At 47.2% G+C, this 22,431-nt stretch overlaps 1 protein-coding gene across 1 annotated transcript in view; it reads right to left on the bottom strand.

Annotated features, from left to right (window-relative positions):
• col28a2a (collagen, type XXVIII, alpha 2a) overlaps positions 1–22,431 on the bottom strand; it is a 145,582-nt gene that overhangs the window by 82,344 nt on the left and 40,807 nt on the right. Inside the window, exons 12-14 of the mRNA XM_078552112.1 lie at positions 18,214–18,282; positions 6,014–6,082; positions 693–761 (exon numbers count right to left, since the gene is read on the bottom strand). Coding sequence (XP_078408238.1) covers positions 693–761; positions 6,014–6,082; positions 18,214–18,282 — 207 coding nt within the window. The remainder of the gene's footprint in view (positions 1–692; positions 762–6,013; positions 6,083–18,213; positions 18,283–22,431) is intronic.

Below are 22,431 nucleotides of genomic sequence, written 5' to 3'. Positions count from 1 at the left end.
CTCCGCCACTGTAATGTAACTATAATCGGCCTCAATAATAGTTTATTGAAGTGAACAAAGGAAAAGGTAAAAAGTAAAACAGTACAGAAGAAATCATCAGAATATCAGCTCAAAGAAAACAAGTCAACATGGATCATGTGCATACACATTAATGACGTTTGCTCAAATATTTTAAGATATATAGGCAGTCATTTCACAGTACCTAACTATCTAATAGTGCAGCATTAGTATTAACAAAATATTTATGGTGTCACTCTTCAGGATACATTCCTATACTTTTACACCATACCTATCTTAAATTTACTGGAAGTATGAAGATGGTGATTGTATTATGTATACTTGTTTGATTGAGTACTGTGCATTGGACTGTATTTATTTTGATGGATTCTTAACAACACTATAGTCAGTGACAAGTCACAATGTGATGAAGCATATTTTCTTAGCTTTATCTCCATTTGATTTTTATTTTTTTTTACAGCATTGCACAATGCACATTCACTGCTTTGTTCAACAACTCTTACGTTACTGTTACACTGGCAATACCTCCTGAACAAAAACATATCATGTTTGGTGTACCCTGTGGGGGGGAATTCCTTTCCTACATGTTGAAACAATGCTCAAATCATTTCAGGTGAATCTTTTACAGGTAAAGATAGATAATGTGTGTAAGATGCATGTAGAATTACTCATACCTTCAATCCTGGCCAACCTTCTCCTGGTAAACCTCTATCTCCCTGAAGACCTTGAGGCCCTGGAGGACCCTGTACAAAAGAAACAGAAAATTAATTTATGAACTATGTCTTAATAAAGCAATAATCCTGTTACTTGCTGCATAATAATATGGAAAATGTTCAATATACCAGAATTAGACTTGCAAACAGCTAAATTACTGAGTACTTGGTGAACTGTGACGCATAAAATCTGCTCAACTGAAAACAGTCATCACTCACTTATTGAGATGCTGGGCAGAATCACGGAATTGTTCTGCGCTGTAACAATTCTGTAATTCTGCCCATCATCTCCCTCCAAAGGTTTGGTTCTGAAAAACTGAAGAATCTTCTAGTGGACTCTGCTGTGAATCAAGCTGGCAAAAGGTGGAAGGTTTGCAAATTAGACTGGGATCTGAATATGCCAGGTCTTGACTTCTGATGTGAGCAGCTATCAAGTCCTGTTTGAGGCAGAACATTTGCCCACCCCAAATATATTCCTCCACATCAAAAGAGGCATGGCTGGTGGTTGGTGCCAAGGATATTACTTTGGTTCTTGCTTGGAAAACCCCAGGTAGTCAATAGGCCAGGTGAAACTAGGCATATTTTCCTCCTGGTTGTCAAAAGGGGAAGGCATGGGTGGTCTAGACCTGGGCCATGGCCTGATCCTCAAAAAATGGATGAGACTTCTGGGCTTTCTTTCCTGCCTATGATTCTAAGATGCAGAGAGTGGCTGGCTAGCATGCTTCTCTCATCTCTCCTGATTCAGCAGGTGACCGCAAATAACCCCTAAACGGGAGAACCTCCCCTAATCTTGTATACTCCTGTGACGTCAGCCAGAGACGTTCCCATGGGCTGATCACAGTACTTCCATCAGGATCAAAGGCTTTTGGACATTTGGGACCTTTGTCTTTAGTGAATGCAGTAAACACATTAACTGAGGCTGTGGTAAATTTGGGAGATTAAAAACACACAACCGTGGTTATTAAATGTGGAATGTGATAATCACTACCCATACACAAAGAAAGGTTTCATTTCCAATGTGTAGTTTTGCTAGATGTAAGTATGAGGTGCAGGAAGAAGAGCACAACTGCTGGTGGAGCCTCACAATTTCTGTTCTTAGGCATGAGGCATAACAGTAAGGATTTTGAGGACAGATATCTCATTAATTTTATCTGTGTGATTTCTGTTAACCTCTTTAACAGTAGCCCAGCCACAATAACATCTCTTGACAGCATATAGTGATTCTATCAGCTGCACAACAACATACCATAGAACGTACAGGATGGATTTTGATTATCTGGTAGCCAGTGCTAGGTGGGCTAGCCACCCAATGCCTCCAGTGGAATTCTGTTTTGAGGGGAGTATCTCAATAAAATGACACCAACAAGCTGAATGTCCTGAACTTGCATCCTGCTGCAGCTTGCTGGCTCTGGGTCGGCTGACAGATAGATTTGGGAGAGGAATGAGGAAAGGGGTCTGGGGCAGCAGCGACTCACATTATTTTTATGGAGCCTAGAGGAGCATTCCTGCACCTCCTGAGCCCACAAAAATAATTTTAATTGTACCTTTTTGGAGTCACTTAACTTTCACCAGGTTTTGCTGAGAGCAGTTTCAAGAAGCATGCTCAGCATTGTGGACCATTAAATTTACAGTGGGGTCCATTGCAATGCACATCATTGGACCAGCTTTACATAGATTGACGAGGCTTGCATCTGATTCAGGCAGGCCCCTGGACGCCTATTGGAAAAATTACTGGTGGTAAGTCAACCATCTTGTTTTTAACTCTGCTGAGCTAAGGCAGTTAAAATTCTCCCTTACATGTTTAAAGTTTTACCATTTGGCCAACTTAAGGTTGATGATATAATTTACAAACACAATGTAATTATTTTATCTTCCCTGGAATAGAAACTAAAGCCGAACTTGCATTACAATTATTAAGTCCTTTTGAGTTGTGATGTGATTGCACTGGAGAGGGTGCAGAGGAGGTTCACCAGGATGTTGCCTGGGATAAAACATTTAAGTTATGGAGAGAGGTTGGATAGACTTGGGTTGTTTTCGTTGGAGCATTGAAGACTGAGGGGCGACCTGATCGAGGTGCACAAGATTATGAGGGTGGATAGGGAGCAGCTGTTCCCCTTAGTTGAAGGGTCAGTCACGAGGAGACACAAGTTCAAGGTGAGGGGCAGGAGGTTTAGGGGGGGATGTGAGGAAAAACTTTTTTACCCAGAGGGTGGTGACGGTCTGGAATGCACTGCCTAGGAGGGTGGTGGAGGCGGGTTGTCTCACATCCTTTAAAAAGTACCTGGATGAGCACTTGGCACGTCATAACATTCAAGGCTATGGGCTATGGTAAATGGGATTAGGTAGGTAGGTCAGGTGTTTCTCATGTGTCGGTGCAGACTTGATGGGCCAAAGGGCCTCTTCTGCACTGTGTGATTCTCTGATTCTCTCTCTCTCTCTCTGATTCTGTGTCTACTGCAAAGTAAACTCCTTTATAAAATAACTGCTGAGATCAGGAACACTAAGTTAGGTTAAAGAAATTATGGAATTGCATGCTTGGCATGAACGTGAAAAAACTGTCTTCGCAGGCACAACCAGTTATATGTTCAAGGAGTGGAAATCACTCACAGTTAATGAAATGGTGAGAATCAACAGTGGGGGCATATATTGTTGCATGTGTGCAGCAAATTGCCCCAAAAACATTTGAGAAATCTGGTATTCAGTAAGAGTTAATAGCCTCATCCTTCTGGCTTCATTGTTGAGTGAGATAAACTGAGCTTCCCTCCAGTCAAGACAGTTGTCAACTGCCTTATAGAGCAAAGTATTGTAAATTGACTACTTGGCAGAATCTCCACTGGTTTTCTAGAATAATGCAGCATCAGAAAGATTTAGCATTATTGTTTCTTTTTCATGTACTATGAACACTGTCCTTGTTCTTTATGTGCTCTGCAGGTTATCCTGAGGTGAACCAAAGCTTTCAAAGACATAATTCAAGGTTTGGAACATGGGTCAACTGTTCACAGGAGATCTCTGTGAAGGCCTGGCTCTTCACTAGTGCTGCAAGGTGGATCTGATTCACCTGGTTTCTATTACAGACACTTGCTCTTGATCTTCTTTTTCAAACGTACACAATGGGATGCCCTTAGGGAATCCATTTTGAAACCTTGGGAGATGTTTCCCTGAAATTGGTCAGTGTACAACAGTCCAAAAATCAAGTGTGAAGCTCTTGAAGTGCAACTCTGAATTTTTTTTTCCAAAATGACCAAAACTAAGAGATGTTCTAGTAAGAAGAGGTTTTGGGTGACTGTAGCCTTTGAGAGACAACAGGTTGGATTTGCTTCCTGTTGACAGGTTAGCAATGTGGTGCAACTTCCACTTCACCCATGGATCCAATGTTAATTTGTTCATGTTTCCCATATAGGTCTCATTAGTTATGCAGGGCAGAATGGCCAATCTGCCTTGTTCAGCAGGAAAAAGACTCACACTTATATAGTGCCTTTCACAACCACAGGACGTCCCAAAGCACTTTAAAGCCAATTAGTTACTTTTGAAGCGTAGTCATTCTTGTAAAGTAGGAAACATGGCTGCCAATTTGTATAAGGAAGTCCTCACAAACAGCATTGTGATAATGATCAGATAATCTGTTTTTATGATGTTAAGATATAAATATTGGCTATATTTAGCCAATATAGGCTAAATATATTTAGCCTATATTAATATAGGCCAGCAATAACTCATCTGCTCTTCTTCGAAATCGTCCATAGGATCTTTTATATCCACTTTAGACAGGGCCTTGGTTTAACATCTCATTCAAAGACAGCACTTCTGACAGTGCAACAGTCCCTCAGTACTGCAGTGGGGCATCAGCTTTGATTTTTGTGCTCATGAGACACGGGGTAAAATTTTTAGCTTGGCGGGCAGGCACGCACCCGACCTGACCGAGCATTAAATGATGCACGATGACATCGGGCGTGCGTCCCGACGTCATCGCGCACTCGTGTGATAATTCAGTCGGCGGGCGCGCGCCGGAGTCGACAGCGCGCCCGCCCACACTTAAAAGGCCTATTAAGGCTATTAAAAAGTTAATTAAAATAAATTTTTCGCAGCCCATTCAACCTTACGGTTGACGGGCAGACGAAAAGGCCCAGCAGCCTTTGCACTTTTTTGGAAACCTCATCCACGGGCAGAATGAGGTTTCCAAAAGCAAATAAAAACTTTATTTTTTCATTAATAACATGTCCGGGCTCATGTGACAGAGTCCCCCCTGCCCGCACAGCGCTGCCACTCACGTTTCACGCTGGGCGGGTCTTGATTGGTCCGCCAGCGTGAAATTGCCTTCCGAGCCCGATTACGGGCGGTGGTCGTCTTCCCGACCGCCCCTGCCGAGCCCACACGCCAAAGGCAAAGTTCTGCCCAAGAACCCACAACCTTTCACCTCAGAGGCAAGGATGCTATCAATTGACCCACAACTGACACACAGGAGGGGACTGTAATTATTTAAAATGCTGTAGCTGATTAAAGCAACAATGGCGAGGTGCCCAAGTGGAGATGGCTAGCAGCAGGATGGACGCCCAGGTTTACTAATTCTTCAGTAGTTGGCTGAAGTTGATGGAAATAACATCATTAGTGTTGTAAAACAGGCTGTTGACTTGCTATTATCCAGGTTACACTGGCGCAAAAATCAAGATCTACTCCACCTTTGTAAAAGATGGTAAATGAGGCAAATCTTTTTCAGTCTACATATGCAGGAGTCTGTTAGATGCAGCCTTTTCTTGCAAGCAAATATAAAAAGGACATGAATGAGGAATTTTAAAGATTTGTGCCATCCAAGTTCTCAGTTCGTCACTCATGCTTTCTGTTGGCAGCTCTGCTTGATGTTTGCTGCTCACCACATTTAGTAAGCCACAGAGCAAATACACTGACATGGCAGCATTGCAGATGTTCCTGCCTGAACATGACATGTCTGTACATTTGAAAAGTACATGGACAGGCACTACTACCATGCATTGTGCTTCTAGGATGCTCCACCAAAGATCAGGTGGGAAGTATGGCAACTTACAATAGATTCCACCCTATTTTCCTTCCAATTTAATGAGTTGAAAGAAAATCAATTGGCTTCCTTTATGCACATGAAATGTTGCATATTCAGTTACTCAGGTGTTACAGACAAAATCTACTCCATTATTTGTTAATATCCAGTATCTTTGCAGTCTGCATCAGTTGGGAATATTTTCATTTTATCTACTGAAATGTCTATTTAAAATTTTGGGCATGGCATTTAAACACAATTTGACACAACTTACTGGTAATCCAGGTTCACCAATCCCAGGTGGGCCAACAGGCCCTGGTCTTCCTATGTAACCAATATCACCCTAAACAAAGAAAGATGAATTAAATATAAAACAAATTTCATTTTGTACTTACTTAAGTTTTGACAAATCTTGTTTACTTCTCTTAAAAATGGAATTGCCTCTTGTTGAGGTGATGGGAATAGAGAATTGATCTACATTCACTTGTACTATACACCGTAAAATAAAATTTGGAGCTTTAAATTAACATGTTACAAATCTTATGTTATTACGCTTCACCTAAAGAGCAGATTCTAGCACAAGGTTATTTCAAAATAGTTTTAAAAAAAAATCTATTCTCACAATGGGAATAAAACTCATATCTCTTTCTTCATGTATGGCTCAGAACACCAAAGTACTAGTGTTTACTCCTGTTTGCCAATATGGATATGTGGAGACTGGATTGCATTAAATGAATAAGACAGGTAGTATTTCTCTGATAGGTAATCAAATGTTTTAATCTTAGGAATGCTTACAGGTAGATTTTACAAACTTGCACTTCCAGTTGAGAAAAACGCTTGTTGCAACGTTTCAGGTAACGGTTCAAACTTTTAGTAAAACACAAGTCATATTTGTTAAAAAAAATTTGGATTGTGTTCTCTTCAGGTGAATATCATCCATATGATAGAATGGCTTGCAGCAATGGTGCTAAACTTGATAGCCAGTTTCAACATAGGTTTTGACTTAAGCTATTGCCAGTCTTTTGTATTTACCACATCCATGGGGCAGAATTTTACAGCCCCGGTGTGGTGGGAATGGGGCCGTAAAATGCGCCAAGCCATTCAGAAATCAATTGACTTCGTCAGGACCATAAAAACCTGCCGGCGTAAAATTCCGCCCCATGATGTGAATCTACAACACGATAAGGGAAAATTGAGAAGCTACTACTAATCACTAGACAACCAGCAACTCAGGGAATCCTTTACTCCCTGATGAGGAAATGTTGCATTTCACACATCATGGCCTGAATTTTTCCGACCGCGGTTTCATGCTGAGAAAGGCTCAGCAGTGCCGGTGGGGCGCGGGAAGAGGACGGGCGCCGATGTCACCACAGGTGCTGGGGAGCGCATGCACTGAGCTCCCTGAAGACAGACAGCTGCCTTAGGGAGCTGCAGACCCCCACAGAATAAACAAAACAACAAGAATGCTGCAAAATATGTTCATGCAGCACAACCAAGCACCTGAAAGCATACCTCATAAAGAAAGTCCCCAGATATCTCTTTTCATTTTATTTCCACACAGAGATTTCATCCCACCCTAGATTGAGGTTTGAGCTAAAATGTAAAGGCCACCTGGCCGACTGGCCCGTTCGCCAACTGTAAAAGTGGATGGGCCACAAAAAATCCCTTTCAACTGCCTCCTTAATGGGCTTAATTGCCCGTTTAATTGTTGGCAGGATCACATCTGACTGCCATGCGCGCCTGCCGAACGAGATATCGTGCGAGTGCGCAATGACTTTGGGACGCTCGCTCAACGTCATCTCGCAGTATTTCGTGGCCAGACAGGTCGGGTGCACACATGCCCGCCTGCCCGCGGGACATAAGATTCTGGCCCATGATTTTGAAAAGTCATCTAACATTGTATTGCTAGTGCTACCCGAATGTTAAGGTTAGGCTTTGTTACTGTAATTGAACACAGAATTGCCTTCTTTTACAGTAATACTAAAACTGTGAATGAGTACACTTTACAAATTTGTGCCTCTGGTGAAGAGCTTCATGTGCTATGAATGTACATCAGAAATTCAAGTATGGAGGTCAACAGGGCCGGCACCATTAATTTTAATTAACAGAAAATCCTTTGGTGCCCACTGGCCTCTGAACCCAAATTCCCAATAAAAGCTCCCGGAACATAAAACACAAAACTTTATTGCTGGGATTTTCCACTCTGGACCTAAGTCCAGTGGCAAGAGCGGGATGTCGGAGCAACTCCCGCTGGATAGCGGGGTGGGTGAGCACGTCGAATCATGCACTTCTCACCTAATTAATTATGCAGCCGGGAGGATTGTGTCGCATCGTGTAGCGAGGTGGGCAGGATGTTGTGTGCCCCCGCCGTCATGTCCAGGTGCCATTTAAAAGGCACTGGGACAGCAAGTAATTCATCGCGCCAAGAGTCCAGGGCATGGCTTCCAGAAAGCAGCAAGCACCGGCCCCACGGTTCAGTGATGCCTCTCTGGACACTGTCCTCCAGGCTGTGGAGGACAGGAGGGACGTCCTCTTTCCAAGGGATGGGAGCAGGAGGCCCACTCCACTCACCACAGCAACCTGGGAGTTCGCCAGGGTGGTCAGTGGCACAGGGGTGCAAAGGAGGGCTGCCCTGCAGTGCAGGAAACGCATGAGCGACTTAATCCGTGCCGCCAAGGCAAGTGAAACCTCTATCCTCTATACTCACCTCACCATTTTCTGAATCTGTCATGGGACATTAGCATCAACGGCAAGGCTGGCATCTGTGCTGCCCATCCCTGAGAGCCCTTGACAAGATGCTGGGGTGCTGCCTCATTGCCCCACTGCAGCCCTACTAGCTGTAGGGAGGCAACTGCAGGTTGCTGACCCAGCCACACTGAAGGCACAGCCATTGCAGGGGGAATGGGGGGAGTTGGAGTAGAGGGCAACTTGCAGATGCTGATACCATGCCTCTGCTGCTCTTGTCCTGCTGGCTGCTAGAGCTTGTGAGGTCTGGAGGGGGCTGCCGAAGTATCCCTGGGGACTCACAGCAGCACATCTTTCACATAGGACACAGCTGCCAATGAGTCAGTGGTGGAGGAACTCAATTTTGAGGGTGCTGGATGGGGTGTTAATCAAGCGGCCTGCTTCGTCCTGGATGACGTCCGGCATCCAGAGTGCTGTTGGAGACACACTTATCCTGGCAAGTGGACAGTATTCCCTCAAACTCCTCACATGTGCTTTGCAAATGTTGGGCAGGCTTTGGGGAGTCATGAGGTCACTTCTAAACCACAGAATTAGCAGCGTGCAACCTGCTCCTGCATTGGATGTGCTCACAATCCATTTATCTATCTTTATGCAGGAGACGACAGTGCACAACATGTGAGAGAAGGAAAAGACATGAGGAGTAATGCCCTACATCTGGCCCCTCACACAATATGAGCAGCAGGCTGTCGAGCTGGCAGGGGAGGACCGAGACCGTGCCTGTGCCGAGGGCAAGGCCGATCTCCCCAGCATCCAGTGAGGAAGCACGTTTAACCTCTGAAAATCGGAACCTGAGGGTGAGGCAATGTACAATGTAGGAGATAGCCTAGGCAGTCACTCATTCTCTCCTCTTTCCATTACAGGTGTCAGCAGGAAGAGGGTGAGACCAGGCCCTGCACCTGAACTCAGCCACAGCCCCCAGGACACCTCAGAAGAGGACGAGGGTGACTTTTCACCTGTAGAGCTGTCACAGTATTCACCTTCACCCTCCACCAGCCCAGAGACACACACCTCGGTAGCTCATAGATCTAGTTTAGACTCGGGCTCACACTCTGGTGGTCACCTCACGATACATGTCCACAGCAGGCAGAGGCAGTGTGAGAGCCAAGGTCTCTGGCACTCAGAGGACTGCTAGAGAAAAGGCCCCTGCTAAGCCTGTCAGATGATGAGCCTCTGGAAGTGGCCATGGAGAAGATGCTGGAGTATCAGCGAGACATAGGGGAAGATTAGGCAGAGGTGTCACAGGTCCTCAGAGTGGCTCACGAGGCAGAGGAGTGCATTCATGCGCTCTCTGATATAATGGTCCAACATGTGAGTGTGTCAAAGTCTCCATGATGAGGATGGTGAATGCCATGGAGCCCCTGGTCCAGCAGATCGCCCAGCTTCTGCTGGAGATGTTTCTGCTCAAACTTGCACTCCATTGCTGTAGCCATGGGTGAGCCTTTGCAGTGGGAGAGGACACCTTGACCTCCTTCCGTGCCCTATCTCCTCAAGGAGTCAGGGAGAGGTCCTTGGGCACCCAAAGGGAGGAGGAGCATCAGGCGAACACCCCTGGGGCTTCCACCCAGAACCCTCCAAGAGTCTACATGTGTTCCGGGTCCCCTCTGGCTGCTACCTCATCAGCTCCAGCCTCCGAGACCACTGAGGGTGCACCTGCCCCAGAGCAGGAGACCAAAAGGCGGCAGGGGCCCTTCAGAGGACTCCTGACAACGTCGTGAGGGCTTAGCAGTCAGCAGGCTGCCTCCACCTCTGCTGTGGATGTCAGGGAAGCCCTTAGACATAGTGGTAGAGTAAGAAAAGTTAAGTAGTAAGTTATTGGCTGTACGCACTACACCCCACCCCCCACCACCATTTCCAGGGGAGTGCCAAGGCTGGGTCTATGTCCCCCTGAATGATGCCTGAGCATCGAGACATTGCTCTTTGCCAAGGATCATGTGAGCGATGTGTGAGAAGCCTCCCACTCACACTATTTGCCTTTCCTCCACTACCCTCTAAGTCCTATGGAGAGACATTTGCCTTGTCAGGATAGATTACCAGGGTTCACCTTCAGTTGTCCAGCTGAGCTGACCTTTACCTTCACTCACCTGATGACCCTCTTCCCACCTGGCTTTTTTCTGTTGGACATCGAGGGTGTTGACACTCTGATCTGCCTTCGCATGAGGATGGTGCGGGTCAGATTCCAAACCGTCTCCAACACCTTCTACCCCCCTTCTGTAACCCACCCTCTCACCATTGACCCCCCCTCCACCAGCCCCTGGTGTTACCTTCACCATCCCACCTATCACCCTTGAGCCTCTCCCCATCATCCTAGAGCCCATCACTGTTACCCTTCAAATGCCTTCCCTTCCCGATGAGCCCACACCCATCACAGTCCCCATGCCCACCCTGACCCTGCCCACTCCCCAGATCCATGTTGAACTTCTTGCTTCCTCCAACGATCCAGGTGAGATTTACACCCACCACAGATGGACCCTCATCCTTGCACCCCGCCACATCCCACTGCAAAATCTCAAAGTTACGGTGACCTCCCACCACCAGTATCCTCGTTTGCCCCTCAGGATTCCAGGATCGACAGACACCTCCCTCTGAAAATCCATCCCCTCAAGTCTCCCTGGTTTCTCTCCCCTCACTTTGTCTTCTGCCCCCCCACCTTTGTCTTCCAGCATCTCCTGCCCCGGTCGTCATGCACCTTGCCTCTGTGCAGTCCTCTGGTGATTCAGGCTGCGGCTTTTCAGATAAGTGCTGTTGCCATGTGAACCGGGTGCCATGTTGGTCCGGTCATGAATTGGACCGATGTGAATTCGCAATGGTGGGGAGGAGGATATGCTGGGGTGGGGGTGGTGAACATTCCAGTAGGGTGCTTATTTAAATAACATTAATTATACACTAATTTGGTTCCTGACGATCTGCCATTATCCCGCCTTGACAGTCGGGACCACAAGTTCCCGCTGTCATTTCTCGCTGTCGGGAAATGGATTTTTTTTTCCTCCCCTCATATTCTCCACCTCCGTCAGCCACGAACCCTGCCGCATTCCAATATATGTTGGAAGTTAGGGCAGGATTTTCCCTTTGTCGGGCGGGTGCTGTGGGCGGGCCTGGGAGCGGCTGCAAAACGGACCATCATCCGCGATTGGGCCCCGACTGCAATTTCACGCTGGCTGACCAATTAAGGCCCGCCCAGCATGAAACACAGCTCCGCACTGGCCGGGAAGGACCGAGTGGAGGCAGGGGCCTGTCAGCTGCTGGGTCCAATGGTGACTTGGCAGCCGGTTTAAAAATGGCCCTGACAGCTCCTGGAAGGCTGCCACGGAGGATGTCTCTTGTAAGTTTGCAATGCAGTTGAGTTAGGCTAGACATTGCAGGCGGGAGGGCAGGTCGGGTGGGCACTTGGCCCCCTGCTTATCTGATGAGTGCCTCGCCATCCTTTTGGAGGAGGTGGCTGGCAAGAGGGACACCATTGTCCCCAGGGATGGGAGGAGGAGGCCACCGCACCTCACCAAGAGGGCATGGGAGGAGGTGGCATCGCTGGTCAGCAGCCGTGACGTGGTGTGGCGCTCCCGGGTGCAGTGCCGGAAGCGCTTCAATGACCTGCTGCGCTCAGAAAGAGCGAGTACCATGTTGGCATGGGTCAGTGTGCAGATGTGTTAAGGTCTGGCCGTCCCCCTGTGGACCTCAGGGGTGCTAGAGTCTGAGTGCCAACTGTCAATCACACCGGAGCTGGCCAAGGGGGTAAGCCCCAGCTGCTTGGACTGAGTGCCTAGCGGCTCGAGGGTCACGACTCAGATATGCCCTGCCTGGTGCTACTCAGCTGGGGTTGGCCAGGCTGCAATGGCGCTGCGGATACAGAGTGGAGTAATCAATGCTCCTCTGTTGTTTCAGGACGGAGGCCCCGCTAGCCTCCTAATCCTCTCGAGGTATGAACAAGATGCCCTGGAGCTTGAGAGCCAGCATGCCCCACGTACAACCGGGTGTGGAGAGGTGGGGGTGCCAGACGAAGACAAGGGGCAGAATTTTTCTGTCGGCGATTTGGGGGCGAGGCCCGCTCGCCGACGGGAAAATGATGTGGGATGACGTTAGGCAGAACCCCCTACGTCATCCCGCCCCATTTAAATATTCAGGAAGGTGGGCGGACAGTGCGATCAGCTGTCCACCCGCCGACCTGTCAATGGCCAATTGAGGCCATTGATAGGATAATTAAGCCAATTAAAGTACCTGCCCGTCTAACCTTAAGGCTGGCGGGCAGGCCAGGAGCCCCAGCGGGCTTCTGAAAAAACATGAAACTTCATCCACCGGCAGGTGAGGTTTCATGTCTGTTTTAAAAAACTTTAATAAAGTTTATGTGATATTATTAACATGTCCCATCTCGTGTGACATTGTCACATGAGGGGGACATGTTAATAGTTTTTTAATTTTCTATTTTTGAAGTTTATGAAACTTTCAGCGATCTCCCTGAGACAGCACTTAGCCTCAGGGAGATGTGTACTCTTTTGTGCGCATGTGCGAAAGAGCACACTCTGACAGTGGGGGATCCCTCCTCCCCCCGCCCCGCCCAGGAAGCGCATATCGCTTCCCGTCGGGCGGCCCGCCTACTCAAAATGGCGGCGGGCCCGTTTCGGCAGCGGCGATTGGCTGCCCGCCCACCACCGAGCCGGTGGGGCCCGCCCGCCCATCAAGGGCAAAATTCTGCTCAAGAGTGCAGTGCACAGAGGTGAGAATTTTGGCTTGTACAACCATTCTAGTGTAGTCTTTTCATTGATGTGAGCCTCAAACCTGGAGTCCCCATTGATCATTGGAAAATGGGGGCACTGTGATACAGATCTCCATGGTCTCACCAGGGCGCCTGGCATGTACAGTGACAGTGTGATGACTTTATCTAATGACATGTCCTTCTTCTCCCTTTTAGGTTCGCCAGCAGGTGTTCGATCTCCGGACCCCAAAGCACCACCCGGCATCACTGCACCTGCATCACACCCGCTCTCTGAAGCAGGCACCAGCGCAGATACCAGCTCCTTGGTGAGCATTAGATTGGCGGCTAGTACCTTGGTGCACATTGGTGAGGGCACTTCACACTCGCTTGAGGTACAGGCAGAGGCTGAGTGTGCCCAGGGAGCCGCCAGTTGGAGGATTGCTGGGGACCAGGACGATGCTCAGTCAAAGGCTGGTGATGAGGCTCTGGAATTGTCCATTAGAGGCAGATGCTGGATGTCCAGCGAGATGTGCGGGAGGATCTGACAGAGATCCATGAGGGTCTACGTGCCATGGTCTCCATGATAGAGGAGTCCATGCAGAGCATAAGCACTGCGTTGACCGTCATGGCCGAGCGCACCGCCTCCTCCATTGGGAAAGTGGCGACTCTCATGGAGAGGCAGCCCCAGGGACAGAATCAGGGGTTCCTGGGGTTGCGCTCGGACCTGTAAGCCCTCACACCGGCAATGACCTCAGGTGGTCAGTGTCAGTGTGGGAGATGGATGGGGCACCCAGTATCCCAGCTAGGTACCTGTCCATCAATGGCGAGCAGGGAGGTCCAGAGCAACCTCACGTTGGCACACGAGCTGCCTGTCGTCTCTGCAGACTCCCCTCAGGGCGCTCTGGATGATGGCAACAGCTCCTCCACCCCTCTGCCAGTGACCATGGCATCTGATGAGGCTGTGGCAACTAGGGAGATGCCAGCTGTGGCACTGGCTGCACCCTCCCAGACGGGACCAGCATAGGCTCCACTGGCCAGAGGATGACCACCAAAGTCATCAAGGCCAACAAGGCAGCAGAGTCAGCAGGCTGTCTCCAATGCTGCTGCCAGCGAGTGGGGAGCACCTAGATGTAGCACTCACAAACATAATTTAAAGGCACCATGAGCATAAGAGGGACAGGTCACGGGTGATTTTATGTTCATTTTTGTTAACTTTATGTATACTGGTCCAATGTTGAATACCAGAAATGTTTCTGTAATGACAGAATGACATAAATTGTGTTTTTGTCTTCATGGCCTGAGTATGCTTCACCGTTTTATTTCATTGGCGCAGGGAGTGCCAGTATGTAATGCTGGCCGCAGGTGGCTCTGAACTTAATTGCACAGGCGCTGAGTGTTCAAATGAAAGGGACCTTTCAGACATCCGGGGTAGAGGCGGCAGCCCTGGCATGCGTTTGAAGCTGATCTTTGGTAGCCTAGCTGAAGGAGCACTGGATCAAGGTGTCCCTGGTGTCCCTGCCCCCTTGCTGGTTACCAAGGTCTGGCTCCATGCCCTCAGTGTTCTCCTCACTACTGCTCATCTTCAGACTTACTACTGGACTCATCATCTAAGGCCTGTGCAGCTGCATCAAGATCCTCTTTCTCCAGTGCCAGATTGTGGAGAGCACACTATCAGTGACACCCATTCTGGGGGATATTGTAGTGTTCCCCTTGAATGGTCCAGGCATCCAAAGCGCATCTTGAGAAGACCTATGGTCCTCTCTACCACCACCCTTGTGGAGGCATGACTCGTATTGTAACACTTCTCTGCCTCTGTTCTTGGGTGGCGGAGAGGCGTCATGAGCCACCTCTTCAATGGATAGCCCTCGTCACCCAGCAGCCACCTATCCAGTCAGGTTGGAGCAATGAAGAGCCTCGGCACCTGGGAGTGTCTCAGATTGTAAGCGTCATGGGAGCTGCCAGGGTACCTTGCACAGACTTGCAGAATCTGCATCCTGTGGTCACACACTATCTGCACATTCATGGAGTGGAATCCCTTCCTGTTGACGAAGGCACCCGGCTGACCCGCAGGCGCCTTGATGGCCACTTGTGTGCAGTCGATTGCACCCTGGATGTGGGGGAACCCAGCAATCGCTGCAAAGCCTCTAGCTCGCTCAGCCTGGCTGGCCTTGTCTGTACAGTAAAGAATAAAGGTCAGTACCCGCCTGAACAGAGCTTCTGTCACGAGCTTGACGCAACTGTGGACAGCTGATTGGGAGACTCCACACAGATTCCCTCACTGACCCCTGGAAAGAGCCGGAAGCATAGAAGTTGAGGGCCACTATGACCTTCAGAGCCACTGGCATGGGGTGCCCACTCACACAGTCGGAGCCGATCTCAGGCCCAATCATTTGGCAAATGGAGGTCATGCTCTCCCTAGAGAGGCGGAGCCTCCTTTGGCATTGCACCTTGGACATATTGAGGTAGCTGCCTCGCTGCCTGTAAACCCTGGCAACACGATAGTGGCGTCTTCTGTGGCCCCTTCCTGCTGGCCCTGCACCCCTTGTGCCCGTGCCTCTCCTCCAACAGGTCCCTCGTTGCATTGGGACAGCTGGTCTCCCCTCTCTTCCTCCTCAGAGGAGGTACCTTCAGTGGATACCACAATCCCCATTACTAGGGTAAGGGAAGGCTGTCTGATTCCTGGAAGGGTCCACACGGTCTGAATCCTCCGGGGGCCTGGCAGACAGCAATGAGTCCTGAAATTAAACCTCGAAATGCTAAGAATGAAGCCCCGAACAGAGATGAAGCTGCCAAGTACCAATAAGCAACCAGCTGCAAACTATCTCCAAAACTGCTCACTGCCCACACCGGCAATGATACTGACCTTATTTATCCCTCCTTGGATGAGGTTTGTGAAAATGAGTGCTGGCTGCCTGCTCGTTTTGCCTGCATCATGAATAGAAAATCGCACGGGCAAGGAAAAATTACAGTCAATTAGACGGTTAAGGGCCTTAAGTGGCTGTTTAATTAATGGTGGGCGCCGCTCTGGCACCCGCATGCTCCCACCAAGTGAAATAACGTCCGAGGGTGCGATGATGTCGGGATGCTCACCTGACATCATCGCACACTATTTTACTCCCATTCAGGTCAGGCACGCACCTGCCCGCAGGTGAAAAATTCTGCCCTTAAAGTTTGTAAAATCTACCTGTAAGCATTCCTAAGGTTAAAACATTCGATTACCTACAGAGGTACTGCTTTCCTTATTCTTTGAATGCAATTTAGTCACCACATATTCCTATTGGTTAACACTACTACTTGGTACTTTTGAGAGATTGTTGCCACATATAGGGCATTATAATTTTGTAATATTTTTTCTCCAACTTTGCTTCGTACACTTGCTTGACTCTAGAGGCAGAATTCTTTCCCATCCTGCTACTGGAGAAGGGGCTGCCCTGCAGCCATTTAACACTCTGAGGAGTATTAATTGACTGGAGGCGAGACTTCTACTCCTCACTTGGGCAGAAGTCCCATCTCAGAAAGCTGCTGGCCAATCAGATTGGCTCACAGCTTTGTAGTTCGAACTGGTAGTGTTGACCAATGCTGAGACTACAAGCAGTCCCCAGAGTCAAAGTGCTGGAGCCTGAGGCCACAGGGAAGTCTGGGATTTTGAGGAAGGGAGGGGGGTTAGTGAGGGGCTGTGATTTGAAGGGCAGGTGGGAGGGGAGAACCTGAGAGGCGGGGGAAGGGTGGTGCTTGGTGGCGGGGTGCCTGTTCTCGAATGGGGGCGAATAATGGTGATGCCCAACACACCAACCCCCCAACCCTGGAATAAGGTCCAAGGAAGATAACCTGCTGGGCTTCCCCCTGTCCCTGAACCCATTGCACCCATCAGTCCTTAATGGCCACTTAAGGGCCTTAATTGGGACTAGGGTGGGTGATCGCCCTAGGCCTCACTCGTCCTCCATAAAATTGTGGACAGGTCGGGGTCAGGCTATGGGAAGGCCACCCAGAGAATTTTATGGGCCCCCTTACCTGCAAAACCGCCAGAGGGGGCCTCTAAAATTCTGCCCTAAGTGTATACTTCTGTTCACTTTAAAGAAATTGATACCAAGGAGATTGATTGTATCTGATATGGTACAGATGTTGATTCTGATATGGTGCAGGTATTTACAGGGATGGAAGTCAATGGAATGGACTATCAGGAAGGGTGTATAAGAAGCAGTTGGTTTATTCACAACCATCTGGTGGGAGAAGTTAAAATCTATCCCAACGTGTGAAACTTAGGGTCTTGAAACATAACATTTAAAGAAGCATAGAATGGTTACAACATAGGAGGCCATTCAGCCTGTTGTATCCATGCTGGCTGTCTGGCTCAGCTAGTCCCACTCCCTCACCTTATCTCTGTAGTACAGCAATTATTTCCTCTTCAAGAGCTTAAACAATTCCCTTTTGAAAGCCACAATTAAATCTGCCTCCACCACACTCTCAAGCAACGTTTTCTAGTCCTAGCCACTCGCTGCGTTAAAACGATTTTCCTCAAGTTGTCATTGCTTCTTTTTCCAATCACCTTAAATAGGTTCTCAACACTTGTGCCAATGGGAAGAGTTTCTCCCTATCTACTCAGTCTACTTCCCTCATTATTGTGAACACCTCTATTAAATCTCCTCCCAGCCTTCTCCAAGGAGAACATCTACAGCTTCTCCCCTCCATCCTCGTAACTGAATTCGCTCATCCCTGGAACTGTTCTCGTAATGCTTTCTGCACCCTCGCTAGAGCATTCTCATCCTTCCTAAAGTGCGATATCCAGAATTGGACATGATATTCCAGTTGAGGCTGAGCCAGTTAAACTTCATAATTATAAAGGTTCATCATAATTCCTTACTCTTATGCTCTATGCCTCTATTTATAAGTGTGGAGTTAGAAACAAATTCCAGATGTCCAAAACCAAGAAAGAGATATTGAGGAATATTAATTTTGCTCCCTTCTTAGTAAATATTAATTCCAGTGCATGTATAATTTTTGTTTCCGTGACCTGTAAAGGTGTAGCTAAAAACCTATTTCATCACCTTTGGACCTGGAAAGCCAATTCCAGTTTCACCAGTTAGCCCAGGTGGTCCAAGAAGTCCACGTTCACCCTAGTAAAACAAAAGACTTTGATTATTTTCTTAAGCAAGGAAGTCTTGATTATTGTCTGATGAATTCTAAAAAGAGAAAAAAAAATTAATTTGAGTTGAATACCAAATTGTCTATTATGGAGTTAGGGTGAATATTTATTGGTGTTGCAAAATTTTTCTAGTGACAGAAAATGTGTAACGACAATCTACAATTATAATTTTTTTGACCTGAAATAAAATATGGAACAAATATAAGTGTGAATTATACCCAGACATTGTTGAAAGAAAATTCTACAGGATAGAGTTTTTAACTCTACGAGTGAGGTACAGAACTCTACAAGGGTAGTTCACAATGTCAGCAAATCGAGTGGGGTTTCTGTAACATTCACAGGTATAGAACCATAGAACCACAGAAAAATTACGGTGCAGAAAGAGGCCATTCAGTCCATCGTGTCTGTTCATTCATTTCATTTTTCATGGGTTCTAGGCTGATTTGGGCCACTACAGGGAGCAAGTTGGCAGCGGAAGAACGATAGGGGTTAGATTTTAACTTACAGGCAGATGACCAGTGGACCTTCTTTGTGAGGACTGAACATTTCTATGCTTGGACCTTAGTAATTGCCACCAGTGGGTAGCACTCTCCAAATGGGTAACCTACTCCAACTTGCTGACTTCAGGCTGGTGCAATACTGTGCAGCTTGAATGTTGTGTTTACCAGCTGAAATTTAAGTTCGAGGGAAGGTGATCACGGTGGTGGGGTGAATTGTGCAGGACATCAGTAAATATGTGGGCTCCTGAGAAGGACTCCTCCAGGTCCCACAAAAAAACAATTTTACATTTACCTTTTGGTTCTTTACCTCTACTGCCAGGTGTTACTGAGTTGAACATCTATAGCACACACAGCAATCCAGCAGGCCCTCTAAATTGTATTGGGATCCTATGAACATGTTAGGAGCCCGAGGATCCCAATTTGTATAAATTAATAAGGCTGTCACTTGATTCAGGCGGGTACCTGAACCACCCTGCGCAAGACCTGAGTTAAAATGGCGACAGAGTGGGAACAAACAGTAAGTCAGCCATCTCAATTTTAACTCCACTACTGCCCTACTTCCACCAGCCAGAGGAAGTTAAAGTTCCCTCTCTTGTGTAGTAGATCCAATGCAACAGCATTTTATAAGGAGCTGCTGCTTGTTAGTTGTATATTAATTTGGTGTTTGACTGTATTTAGGTGGTGGGCATTAACTGTGGATTCACCTGTGCTTATATATAGCAGCAAACTGAAACGATGGTGACTGAATCTTGAAGTGTTTGATATATCATGTGTGTCTTTGTAAATAAACGTTTGTAAGCGTATAAGGACTAGGCTCTAGTTTTAACCTTCACTGTCTGGCTAAAAGTTATAACACTGATGTCATTAAAATGTGCACTGCAGTAGTAGAAGGCTGAAATTTGTTCAAAGCAGTTGAAGGATGGCTTAAGATGGAAGGAGGCCTCGACCAAGAGGTAGGGCAGGCCCTCATTTTGGAGTGATTCTTGTAGGATCTTCTGAATGAGGTGCAGCATAAAAAGGTTGATTTATTCGGGGCACAGCAATAGTTTCCTCATGGCTGTCAAATCTGTCTGGCAGGAGATCACAGAACAAATTAATCTCATCTCCCAATATGAGCCTAGTGTGCAAACCAAAGTGAGTACATGAAGGAATTCAAATGTGTTTAAATTAATTTAAGTCATAGCACCCAACCACCTTCTCACAACTTACCTCTTGTCCTCTCACGCTCTTTCCCTCACCTGGGTGTCAGTGGAACTCATGAATGCAAAGATCAACCTCTCCAAGTGCCATTTACACCCCCCACTAATTCTCAACACTCATTTAGCCTAGCACAAAAGCTACTGCCAGTCTTCAAGGTCAATTCATTTAAAGGAACAAGACACCAGCAATTCTCATCGTGGGATGCATGCAGCGGCCATGTCACTCAAAGACCTGTAAAATATTTTTTCTTTCGCACTAAAAGAAAAGCTGACCTACAAATAGCACCAGAGAAGTATCACTGGGGGAGGATCGTCATGAAAGAAATCCCTGATTCCACAGGATGAAGAAGCTCTCCAATTTCTGGAGAGTCTGGAAAAGCTGTATGTGAAGTTAGAGGCAAGCTCACCGAAGAAGGTTGGTGAAGGCTGGATAAAGCTCATCATGCTGGTGTAGACTGAAAAAAAAAAGATGTCTGGAAGTTTTGGAGTACAAGGCTGCTGGCAGGGACCACAGGAGAAGGTTCATGGCAAGTGGAGGTAAGTACGGGTAGTGGAGGGGTTGGTCTCAGAGTGCAGCAGCAGGGAGGGGAGGAGAAATTGCAAGGGGGCTGAGGTCATGGAGGAAAGACTGCAGGAAGGGAGAGATTACAGGGAGTCTGAAGATCACGGGGGCTTGGCCGATCATGGGGAGAGAGAGATCTTTAGTGATTCAGAGCGTGGAGACAAGGATGGAGAAAGTGATCATGGGAGAGAGAATATGGGGGGAAGAAAGAGACTGTTGATCGGAGAGATTTTGGAGGGCTTTTATAGATCACAGGGTGGGGTTGGCCGATCATGGTGAACTTGGAGCTCAGCAGTGAGAGATCTCAGGTGAGTCTGAAGATTGTGGGGGTGGGTCTGAAGTCTGTGGAGGAAGAGGGATTAGCTGATCGCAGGGAAGGAGAGATTTCAGCAGGGCTTGAAGGGTCAGTGTCGGGGGCTGGATAGGGAAGCACTCCTGCTCTTCCTGGAAAGCACTTACCTGCTGAATCCAGCAGCTTCTGCCTCCCTCCAGCAGCCAGGATTCCTGACTCTTGGGAAAACTGGCTTGCAGCCATTAAGTATAAATGGCTTCCAAAATCTAAGGCACAGGGCCTCATTATAAATTACTGACCCAAATCTCCAAAGCAGGTTATTTAGCTGTTCCCAAAACTACCGTAGTTAAACTGGAAGTAAACGCATTCACCACAGGTTGGGGTCGGGTTTCACATTTATGTGGGGGGAGTTCACCTTTATGATGTTTCAAGGCTGCTGCATTTGCTCTGAATCTTTCTGCTCCAGCTTTATTTAACACACCAGGATGGTACTGTGACCAAGTCACAAAGCAGTACAATTTTTGAAAAAGTGTACACGCTCCTCCAGAATGCCTCAATGCACAGGGATGTAATTCCAGATTTCCTATTCACAAAGCACTGTGATAGGACCTGCACCACTTCAGACCAAAATTTCCAAAAAAAGAGAGTTGAGGGGCTGAGAGAGAGACTGAAATTTCAACTCATCTATGAGCTGGGAGAAGGTCTTTTGACGCAGTGGGTAGTGCCCCTGCCTTTGAGTCAGAAGCTCCAGGTTCAAGCCCCACCCCAGGACTTGATGGCGAAGGAAAGTGTGCTCATAATGAGACCAAAAAGGTTGACTGTTAATCCTTCCAACACATGTCAATGACAGGTGGTAAGAGCAGGGGCGATTCCTGGTCAGCTATGTGATGCAAAGAGAGTTGGAGTCTCCACCACCAACCACGATACATAGCTCCAGTCTATAATGTGCATGTTGCCGCAGCAACTCAGATTCCCTGCATAATTTGTAATACAATCGCCACCATCTGAGTTGGGTTCAATCCTACTGTGCTACCCAAGGCCGCATTTTAAAAAGTTGGTAAATTTCACTTACGGCTGGGATTGTAATAATTCAATTCACCAAGTTTTGCCCTAAGATGTTTCAGTGAAATGCAAACGCTTCACGTTGTATTTGGCTTTGCTCGTAAAAGTCTGGTAGTGTTGATAATTATGAATTCCACACCTGAAGGCAAATGCTGATCTTGAACTTGCCAACAAATTTCAAATCCCTTAGGAGAACACTACTTTCACTAATAAAGTGTCTATTTTAACATTCTTATGAAATGTACACACTACTTAAAAAGTTCTACATGTAGAAGATCAAAAAAAAAATGACACGACATAAAAAGAGCCAGGGACATCCCTCATTGCCTATAAAGTATAAATCATTGCATTTCTTAAGGGGAAAGGGAGCACCCACATTTTTATTTGAAAAATTAAGTATACGCACTTGTAATGAAGTGACACACATGATTGATATTCAACAGCCTAACTCAGTTTTAATGGTGTTTATCATTTGAACTCTTTCAACAAAGAGCTGTGATGCCAG

Source organism: Cetorhinus maximus, chromosome 11 (genome assembly GCF_964194155.1).
Source record: "Cetorhinus maximus chromosome 11, sCetMax3.hap1.1, whole genome shotgun sequence".
NCBI lineage: Eukaryota > Metazoa > Chordata > Chondrichthyes > Lamniformes > Cetorhinidae > Cetorhinus > Cetorhinus maximus.
Note: the sequence above shows the minus strand (reverse complement) of the source record. Positions and strands in the feature narration are given on the sequence as shown.